Source organism: Rhinopithecus bieti, unplaced genomic scaffold, assembly GCF_001698545.2.
Source record: "Rhinopithecus bieti isolate Rb0 unplaced genomic scaffold, ASM169854v2 scaffold_14688, whole genome shotgun sequence".
Lineage (NCBI taxonomy): Eukaryota > Metazoa > Chordata > Mammalia > Primates > Cercopithecidae > Rhinopithecus > Rhinopithecus bieti.
This window is the reverse complement of record NW_016807835.1, coordinates 41,237-52,441: the sequence shown is the minus strand read 5'-3', so window position 1 is coordinate 52,441 and position 11,205 is coordinate 41,237. Positions and strand designations below refer to the sequence as shown.

Sequence of the window (11,205 nt, the reverse complement as noted above, 5' to 3'; positions counted from 1 at the left end):
GCCTCCCAAAGTGCTGGGATTACAGGCGTGAGCCACCGTGCCCGGCCTTCCTTTTCTTTGTTTTAATGAGAAACATCTTTCATTTCATCTAAAGAGGTGAAAATATGATGTTTTTATATTTCTCACTCAAAAGATTTTTAAACTCTTAAAAATGCAATATCCTCTTTTCAAAGCACATGCCATCTTAAAAAAAATCTTAGCAATGTACATTTGCACTCAAAGAAAAACATGCAGCGCCATTGTCTTCTGACAAAATTCTGCATTAAAAAACCCTATGCAACTTTCTGCAAATATGTTCCCTCTTTATTATTCAGGGACTCCAAACCACAAACATTCAGTGCAATATTTATTGTTTCTTATTTCTATAGGAAACACAGGACTAATGATGTCTTCTGACAACTGTTTCCTGATGATTTGTTGGGTTTATAGGATCCTCAGATCCTATAAACCCAACAAATGAATTCCCAAACAATCTTAACAAAACTATAGAAGACCAAGAAAGCTTAAAAGAGACAAAGAATAAAGACGAGTCACCTAGAAAGGATGGCCAAGTCCTCAACTTCCCCAATGGAAGCCAGAAATTATGGAGTCATATCTTCAATGTGATATGAGAAAACAGCTGTCAGACTAGGACTCTATACTCAGCAAAACTGCCTTTCCAGAAGGAGGGCAAAATAAAGATAGTTCCAGCCAAACTATACAACCTGAGAATTTATTTCTAACATATAACCACCTAAAGAATGCAACTTAAGCAAAAGGAAAATGACCACAGACACATTGAGATGTGGTGGGGGGCAGGGGCGGAGAAAGGTGAACAAAGATATTGATCAATCTGTTGACAAATCTAAACAAACGATGATTGTACAAAACCAAAATAATAATAATGTCTACTTTGTGGAGAAGGAAAAACTAAAGCATGTAATAGCTAAGCATGGTGGCTCACACCTATAATCCCAGCACTTTGGAGGCTGAGGCAGGCAGATCGCTTGAGCCCAGGAGTTGGAGACCAGTCTGGGCAACATAGTAAAACCCCGCCTCTACAAAAAATACAAAAATTAGCCAGGCATGGTGGCACGTGCCTCTAGTTCCAGCTGTTTGGGAGGCTAAGGTGGGAGGATTACTTGAGCCTGGGAGATTGGGGCTGCAGCGAGCTGTGATGGCGCCACTGCACTCCAGCCTGGGTGACAGAGCAAGACCCTGTCTCCAAAACAAAAAAAGCACATAGTAAGGTGATGGCCATAAATCCAAATATGTCAGTTATCATAAAAGAAAAGGGACCAAACTTTCCAGTTAAACACAGAGACTGTGAGATAAGAGAATAAGACATCAACGTCCTTGAAGCAAAGGGAAGCATTACTACGTTGAGGTCCATGCTTCTCCTACCCTTAAAACACTCATCCTACCCTTAAAACACTCATCCTTCAGGATGCAACCAAAACCACAGTAGCCTTAGCAGATACCCTTTGTTTGTAAACTTGTCTAGCTGTCAACAGTTTCCTTACTTAAAGATTTAATTTTTAAAAAATTAATTTAAAGGCTAACAAAAATTTTGCTCCATAATCACCTTAAAACACATACAGTTCAGCCGGGCACGGTTGCTCACAGCTGTAATCCCAGCACTTTGGGAGGCCGAGGTGGGCAGATCATCTGAGGTTAGGAGTTCAAGATGAGCCTGGCCAACATGGTGAAACTCCACCTCTACAAAAATACAAAAAGTAACCAGGCATGATGGTGGGTGCCTGTAACCCCAGCTACTCGGGAGGCTGAGGCGGGAGAATCGCTTGATCCCAGGAGGTAGAGGTTGCAGTGAGCCAAGATCGCGCCACTGCACTCCAGCTTGGGCAACTGAGCGAGACTCTATCACAAAAAACAAACAAACAAACAAACAAACAAAAAACGCACAGTTCTACTATCTACATGCCAATGTCATAAAAACCACTTAAACTTCAGGTAAGGAAAGCTACTTTCTGGGAACATGAGACAGGTTTTCCCAAGACACATGAACACCTTGCACAAAATGTCCACATATATTACCGCCTGCTTATTTGGTAAAGACTAGGCAGATTTGGGCATGACAGGATACCAATCCACAGCCCAGCACTGGGAAGCACTGCCCTTTGTGGCAGAAGTTCTATACTGGAGGAGTTGAGGCAGAACCTGTTTTCATCCCTCTGCCAGGTGGTGCCTGTTCTCATGAGCCTGCTTACAAGCAAACAGCAGGGTAGGCATGGAAGTCGGACTGGGAAGGAAGGTGAGCTCTGTGGTTCTTGGCAGTGGGGGACACAGACATCTCACTTGACTGGGGAGCCCTAGCCACTTAAAGGTATCCAATGGTAATGTCAGAAGAAGAAGATAAGGGAAAATACATACCCCTGCAAATAGCTTCCTGGGTTGTTAGAACACTATGATTTCCTGAAAAAGCTATAGATAACTCTTCTTTTCCTTGTATATCTTGGAGACCTAATACACACTCCTAACAAATGATGCTGACACAACATACCACACTGAAATCTTAGGCAGAAAAAAGCAGAATGAAAATTATATTCATACAGTTTTGGATTTCTTCTGGGCACATATTTACAATCTTTTCTCTGTGGGTGCGTGTGCCATATCAGCTCCCCCAGGAGAGACAGATACATAGTACACCAAATTATTCATAGTGGTACTACTAGTCGAGATATAAAGTTGTTAAGATTTTCTTCTTTCTACTTTCCAAATTTCCTATAGAGCATCTCCAAAGATTATATAATCAGAAAAAAAAGTTAAACCTGAGTTATCCAGTTTTACCCTCTTCCCATACCACTTTTAGGTTGACACTTGCTATCTCAGCAGTGGTAGGTAGGTTTCTTAGGTTTAATTTGTTTTCCGTGGGTAACCCAACCAAGCTACAAAGCCTACCCAAGAGTGACCTCCTGTGGCAACATTCAGTTTTATCTGTAATGAGTCAACCTTCAAAGCTTTTTCTAAAGCAACAAACTCCAATTGGTCAGACAGAAATGTACAGTATTTTCCTTTGCTAAATGTGACTTTTTGCATCAAGCAAAGAAGCCACAGATAATGTCAACTGCATGTGTCATGTATTACCTGCAAGGCTGTTCTGAGGAGACTGTCAGTTGGGGGCTAGAACATGAGGATGACAATGATGTGTTGCGGAAACACTTGGAAAAGAGAAAGGAGGTGACAAAAAATCTGAAATGTATGTCCCTAAAAAGCTTGATTTTCCTGGCAGAGGGAGCAGGGGTGGTTGAGTGCAGATTGCTTGAAAGGAGGTCTGAACAAAACAAAACAGCATCTCAACCCCAGCCATTTACGCTGTTTACTTTATTCTGCATTTTTTAAAAGTAGGAGTTGGCAAATAGCTATCTATTTGAAATGGGGAAGTCTGTATATGATGAAAGATGCCATTTCAAATCAACAGAGGTGGATTATTTAATAAATAGTTTTGGAAAAACTAGACAGTAGGGTGGGGGGGCTGGATTCTTATTTCATTCTTTATTCCAAAATAAATTTCAGATGGAAGTAAACTTGGGACATTAAAAAAGAAAAAAATATACAAACTCATGGGAGAAGACAAATTTTAAGAGAAGGATGACTCCTACATAAATTCAGAAGCCATAATGCGAAGAAAAAATAAACATGACTACATAAGAAGGGTTTTAAAGTCCTGCAGAGAATAAAAATACAGAAAAGGAGAAGAAATGAAAAAACTTGGAGAAATATTTGCAACACACATGAGAAACAGCTGTGATCTGTTGTCTATGCCAAACTATAGACAAGCCACAAGAAAGGTCCCAGCCAAGAGAACAATAGGCAAAAGATCTGAATAGAGACCCCTCTCATGGCAAATCAACATGCCCTGGTAAGGGTATTACCCTCACCCACAGCAACCTGAGCTCACAGGAAGAGGATGCCATAGATCACCTATCTGATCTGGAAGTGAACTGCCTGATAACCCACTGTGTGAGCAAGGTTGTGTAGAAAGTTATCGGCATCCATACCTGATGGAATGTCAACTGGGATATCTTTTGGAAAAAACCATATTTTGGCACTGCCCATCAAACCTAAAATGGCTCATGCCTTTTGACTCGGCAGTTCCACTTCTCGGAATGTATCCTACTTGCACATGTGTACAAAATGTCAAAGCAACGATATTGCTTCAGAACTGCATTTAAGAGTGTAAACAACGGCACCTACAAATGGGTAAGAGGGGGCCTGACTCATAGGAGCTGTGGTACAAGCACACGAGGGAATATTGCACAGCTCTACAACACAGCTATGGAATCATTGTTAAGATACAGCAAGTGAGTTTTTTAGAAAAGCACAATGAAGAACTGTGTACATCACATTGCCATTTGTGTGAAATAAATAGGCAGATATATGCTTAAATAACACAATTCTGACACTGGAAATAACAGTGGCATTTAAAGAACGGGGACGGGACATTTTTGTACTGTCTGAATTTCTGCTAAGAGCATGTATTATATTCTTAGACTATGTATATAAAACAAGGTTGGGGACGAAAGAAAGATGGTCAAACAAATTTGTGGAATCTACTATTCTTTGGGCTGAGTAGCTGCCAAAATAATATTTTCTGGTTTACAAAGATATCTGCCAGACAGAAAGGCCATGTCCTATACTACCAATTGATATACAAAGCATCCAAAAGATAACCCCAGAAAGATAGAAAGTAGATTCCTGGCTGCCAGGAATAAGGTTGGGGGAAGTAAATGAAGAGTGACTGCTAATGGGTACAGGGTTTCTTTTGGGGTGATAAAATGTTCTGGAATTAGACAGTGACTGTTGCACAAATCTCTGAATATGCAAAACACTGCTGAACTGGACACTTTAAATGGGTAAATTGTACATATTTGGAGTTTTTTAGTTTTTTCTTTTTCTTTTTTGAAATGAACTCTCGCCCTGTCACCCAGGCTGGAGTGCAATGGCATGATCTCAGCTCACTGCAACCTCCGCCTCCCAGGTTCAAGTGATTCTCCTGCCTCAGCCTCCTGAGTAGCTGGAATTACAGGCGTGCACCACCATGCCCAGCTAATTTTTGCATTTTCAGCAGAGACAGGGTTTCANAGATAGAAAGTAGATTCCTGGCTGCCAGGAATAAGGTTGGGGGAAGTAAATGAAGAGTGACTGCTAATGGGTACAGGGTTTCTTTTTGGGGTGATAAAAATGTTCTGGAATTAGACAGTGACTGTTGCACAAATCTCTGAATATGCAAAACACTGCTGAACTGGACACTTTAAATGGGTAAATTGTACATATTTGGAGTTTTTTAGTTTTTTCTTTTTCTTTTTTGAAATGAACTCTCGCCCTGTCACCCAGGCTGGAGTGCAATGGCATGATCTCAGCTCACTGCAACCTCCACCTCCCAGGTTCAAGTGATTCTCCTGCCTCAGCCTCCTGAATAGCTGGAATTACAGGCGTGCACCACCAAGCCCAGCTAATTTTTGCATTTTCAGCAGAGACAGGGTTTCACCTTGTTGGCCAGGATGGTCTTGAACTCCTGACCTCAAGTGATCCACCTGCCTTGGCCTCCCAAAGTGCTGGGGTTACAGGTGTGAGTCACCACGCCCGGCCAATTGTACGTATTTGAATTACACTGTAACAAAGCTGTTATAACCCAGTTACATCTGACGCTCGCTCCTGTACCCCTTTGGCTGGCTTCTTTGCCTCTAACCTTCCATCGGGCCAGTGCATTTGCCTCATTGAACTCAGATTCCATGTGACTTGCAGAACTTTCCAAGTCAACTGCAAGCATTTCTAGTAGATATGACTCCAAAATGTTGCTCACAATCTTTTGCAGAGGACACTCAGCGTAATTCAACCTTGATTCTTGGCCAAGGGCAATTTTGTGAACATTACACACCGTACAATAATAGGCTAAGTGACACAGCGCTGCTCTTCACCCCATGACTGCCCATCTAGGGTCTTTGCAAGCTAACTTTCTGCTCCCGTTTTTTTATATATTTGTGTCTCCTCCCTGGCCACAGCCACTTCCTGCTGCTGACAGAGGCTGATCTCCAGCTGCATGGTCTGTTCCTTCTCTTCTGTGCTGGGAACCCAAGCAGCCGTTGGAAGGCAGCTTTGAGCAGAATGAACAAGGCTCTTCTAAGAATCAGGGCCTGTGTTTCCCTGCAAGAGTGTTAAGACAACTTTCTGGGCTACTTCTAAGCTTTTGCGTTTGATCCTAGGTCCTCAGCTGGGTTGCAGGCAGATGAGGGTGCCAAATGAGGGACAGGCTTTTGATGTCAGACATTCCGAAGGCTGATCACTTGTCACTTTCATCACACCTCTATTAGTGCACATTTAGAGCTTCCTTGCTTCCTCACTGGACTGGGGGGTGGGTAGAAGTCTCTCCTACTTCTCCCTTATAGAGGTCTCTACCTACACAATAAAACTCCCCTCCCAGGCTTTTTTCTTCCCTGACAGCATCTGCAAAGCTCTACAAGGTCATTGGGTCACCAAGCGTCAGTTTGCAGCATTCTCTTATTGTGCTCATCCTTGATTGTGAACACCCTGTACCCTGATTGCTTGTTAACACCCGGAGTATCTCTGCCAAGCCCTTGAGATGTGCTACTCAGTACCATGTTCTCACACCACTAGGTGCGTCATCACTGCCATACTGTTACTACCAGGTTGTTAACTCTCCTTCACCTCAGTTTCCTTTTAAACTTACTTATTTGATAGTCCAGTAATTGTTCTCTTATCCCCAAGGATTGGCTGCCTGCTGCCCTGTTGTCTGCACGTGCTGGGTCTGCGTGGACTGTGTTCTCTTGGTTTTCTAACTTTGGATCAAGCATCGGGTCAGGTTGAGCAGGGAGCACTCACCGAGCAGCTAGGATTGTGAAATTCTCCCTCTGCAGAGGCTCTGCAGCCTGGAGCACATTTCCGTGTGTATTCCACTCCACATCTGAATGTGGCACAGGCTCACAGGCTCGTGGTTTGACTTCTCATATGTGACTATTTCCTCCCCTAATCCAAAGGCCGAGGTAAAGATGGGCTTTCCCCTGGCTTTTGGCTAGAAATCTGGCTTTCAGCCCTCTTCTCTTCTTCTTCTTCTTTTATTTTTTTTTTAGAGTCAGGGTCTCACTCTGTTACCCAGGCTGGAGTGCAGTGGTGTGATCATAGCTCACTGCAGCCTGGAGCACCTGGGCTCAAGTGATTCTCCCGCCTCGGCCTTCCAAGGTGCTAGGACTACAGGCATACATCACCGTGCCTGGCTTTAGCTCCCTTCTTTATGGGGGTTTCCACGTGAGCATTAAAACCCAAGCCACCAGACTCTTCCTGGATCTGATGCCCATCCCCCAAGCCACCTGGCCATGGCTTTCAGCCTCTGCTTTATTTCTTGGTCTCAGATATTTCCCTTTCTTGGTATTCTATGTACAGAGATTTCTTTTAAAAAAATTTGTTCTATTTTGGCTACCATTTCCCAGTGCTGTTAATTAAAAGGCTTATTTTCCAATTAGGCTCATTACTTTTATAATCAGAAAACAATAACTTAAAAAAACCTCAAACACATCTACCCTTTGCTGAAAACAAAGAAACCAATATATACCTATTGTGTATGTGTGTCTCTGTGTATATTTTCTTCTTTCCTGAATGATGAAATATTAACAAAGATGATGGGTTTCTGCTTTGGAAGTGAAGCCTGTGGTCTACTTACTTGCTCATTAGCAAAACAAAGTTTTAAGTTATTTACAGCATGCTTCCTTATCTAATACATGGCAAAAGGAAAAACCAATCAGCAGATGGAGAAATCTGCAAGGTGTAGCCTGCATGATACCTTTTGGCTCCCCCTGCGTCAGGTGAAACAATGATACAGTTCTTCCACTCGGCAATGTTTTCCCGAATCCACTGCAGGACTGCGGGCTCCGCATACAAATTATCCACAGGAATATCAAAGAATCCCTAAAGGGAGAAGTGAGTGTCATGTTGCAGGGTTTTGTTTTGTTTTGTTTTTTCCTTTATTTTTTAAACAATAATTGCTTTCATTAAATAACATTTGCATTTTTTGTTCAAAAGAAGCTTTTATAACAGACTCCCTATTGTTAATTTTAAACGGAACTAAATCAAAAGACAGATATGTTATAGGGGCGTATTTCAGTCCAATCTGTCTTTTGGGACATATTCTATTGTCTTATGATGGCCTATATTCTGAGGAATAGAATGGCTATGCAGGACAGTGAGGGAAAAGGTTTGTTGTCTCTTAGGTATTTATTATAAATCAAATACTTCACGTTCATTATATAACACAAAGTGGCATAGTATAATTTGGCCTGTTTTAGAGACAAAGAACATAAGTTATGAAGAAGTTAAAAAATGTATATTATGACTCCACCGTTCTAATTATTTTCCATAAGCTGAGATGGAACTATATAGAGCTTACTACCAAAAAGCCATCCCCACTCCTCCAAAAGTGATTGGGGGGCAAGGTGGTGATAGAGACTGGAAGTACTAATATCAAATTATATTTCCAAGTTTAGTAAAGACAAAAATCCAAGAGAGTAGCCATATATAAACTCAAACACAAGTAATGTTACCTCTTCTAAGATTATTTAATTTAACAGACTTGATTTAACCATTTGCAAAAGGAAAACACGGATACCTGTATCTGAGAGGCATGCAGGTCCATGGTGATGATGTGATCCGCCCCGGCCACCGACAGCATATTGGCCACAAGTTTTGCAGAAATTGGGGCACGACTCTAAAAATAAGAACATTAATTTTATAACAGGAAAAGATGGATACTGTTAGATTCCTCCCACTAGGACGTACATGAGAAAGATAAATCATAGATGCAATCAACGAAGCATCAAAAAGAAAATTATACATGTTGTAATAGCAAAAGATATATTCGTTCCATCTTATTCAGCAAACATTTACTATTTACGTATACCACTGCAAAACTAAGTGCTTGACGCTGGGTATAGAGAACAAGTATAAAAGAAGCAAACAGTTAAACACATGTACATGTAATGTCACAATATGTATAACTGAAATCATGGTAGGTGTGTAGAAATAAAAGGTACCGAGAGAGTGAGATGATAGTAGTAGGAAGGACATAAAGTTTAAACAAGATCATTATTAGCGGTCCCTCTGAGGAAATCGTTTTTAAGGCAAGTTTAGCAAAGGCGAGGAGAATAGTGTTCTAGAAGGACCGAGCGGCACATGTGAGATCACTGAGGCCAAGAGACCCTCACACAGCCAGAGGCTAAAAGAAGTCCAGCTATTAAAGAGGAATTCATGTGCCAACAGTTGGATGCTAACACTATTACAATGGAAAAAAACAAGGTCAAAGAATGAATACTGTAAGGGGATTGATAATAGTTACTATTTAATTTCATACTTAGTGTCATTTACTGACATTACATTCTTTGTAAAATTACCTAACTTCTCTATAGCTTTGGTTTCCACATCACAAATTATGGACAATACAACTGCCCACATTGAAGAAATTCAAGAGATTATACAGACACATGATTAGACCTAGGTGGCGTTCAGCATTTTGTTGTAAACAACAGTATTTCTATATATGAGCCACAAAAAAGAAAAGCTTAAAAAAAGATTTCATTCAAATGATCTTTGTTACACACACACACACACACACACACACACACACACACACACACACAGTATATTCATGTAAAAACATGCAGGAAGGAATTACATAAAAAATGTTAACAGATTATTTGTGTTTTCCCGAATATAGCACTTTTTAAAAAGAAATATGTATTCTATCATTAAAAATAGGTATATATGGGGTACGGTGGCTCACGCCTGTAATCCCAGCACTTTGGGAGGCTGAGGCAGGTGGGTCACAAGGTCAGAAGATCTAGACCATCCTGGCTAACACAGTGAAACCCCGTCTCCACTAAAAACACAAAAAATTAGCCAGGTGTGGTGACGCATGCCTGTAGTCCCAGCTACTCGGGAGGCTGAGGCAGGAGAATCGCTTGAACCCGGGAAGCGGAGGTTGCAGTGAGCCGAGATTGCGCCATTGCACTCCAGGCTGGGCGACAAAGTGAGACTCCGTCTCAAAAATATATATATATATTTTTTTCTTGTTTTTTTTTTTTTAATTTTTTCAATCTTCTCCACTAATTAGAGATCATAACTCATGTTTTCATCATTTAACTCCCCTGTACTACATTCCACGTTGCTTTTGGGATAAAATCGAATTTTCTCAGCTTTATTCTCTCAAGTTCTCCGGCTAGTCTGGCTGCAGCCTCCTAGGAACAGCTCCTTTCCTACACCTCTGCTTCAGGAAGCCTCCCTGAAGTCGGCCTTGGGGTTGCTCTTCCTCCTCTAGAAAACACTTGAAGTCTGGCCATTATACCCACATGCCTGCCTTGTCCCTATTCCACTGCCTCCGCCGAGCCAATGTGTTTGATCCTCCAGGTCTGGTTCAAATCTCCTAATTTTAAGGCAGAACTCCAGGAATCATCTCTCCTTTCTAAGGGGGCACAGAATTGGTAAGCATTTGGCCCTACCATTTGGGACTGCCTTGTGATACCTGCTGAAAGATAGATGTTCGGATATATTATATGTACAAATGTCATAGTTCACAATTAGAATACATCCCTCAAGGGCAAACAATTGGTTTTGGAGATTTTCACATCATCCGCAGAACACAGTTCCACACTCTGCATTTGATAGTTCTTCAATAAATATTTACTAACAGATTAACACTAAATGTCCAAGGCTTACTCATTAGCCTCACTAATTGTGAGAATTATTTAGTGTAACAAAGTTCCAGGATAATAAAAAAAGCAAATCAGTTGTTACAACTGCTTTGTAATAGAACCTGATTTGCAACGCTAATCAATTTTGTGCTTCTCCTACAATTGTCGAATCAGTTACTACGGGTTGAATGGTCCCCTCCAAAATTCAGGTGTTGCCAATGTGATAGGATTAAGAGGTGGGGCCTTTAAAAGGTGATTCGGCCCTGAGGGCTGCTCCCTTGAGAGCGGGATTAAGGTCCTTCTAAGGGAGGCTTCAAGCAGCATTTTGCAAACTTGCCCTTCCGTCTTCTGTCATGTAAGGACACAGCATTCTTCCCTCTGGAGGACGCAGCCCATAACAGACACCAAATGCCGGTGCTTGGTCTTGGTCTTCCAGTCTCCAGGACTATGAGAAAATACGTTTTTGTCCTTTTTCCCCCGCTCCCAGGACACACGTTCGAAGAGTATTTCT

The 11,205-nt window shown here is 41.6% G+C and overlaps 1 protein-coding gene across 2 annotated transcripts in view; it reads right to left on the bottom strand.

Moving 5' to 3' along the window:
* LOC108536807 (ribose-phosphate pyrophosphokinase 2-like) overlaps positions 1-11,205 on the bottom strand; it is a 39,491-nt gene that overhangs the window by 4,030 nt on the left and 24,256 nt on the right. For both annotated transcript variants that reach the window (XM_017883861.1, XM_017883862.1), the window contains exons 3-4: positions 8,618-8,716; positions 7,796-7,920 (exon numbers count right to left, since the gene is read on the bottom strand). In XM_017883861.1, the coding sequence (XP_017739350.1) occupies positions 7,796-7,920; positions 8,618-8,716 (224 nt within the window). The remainder of the gene's footprint in view (positions 1-7,795; positions 7,921-8,617; positions 8,717-11,205) is intronic.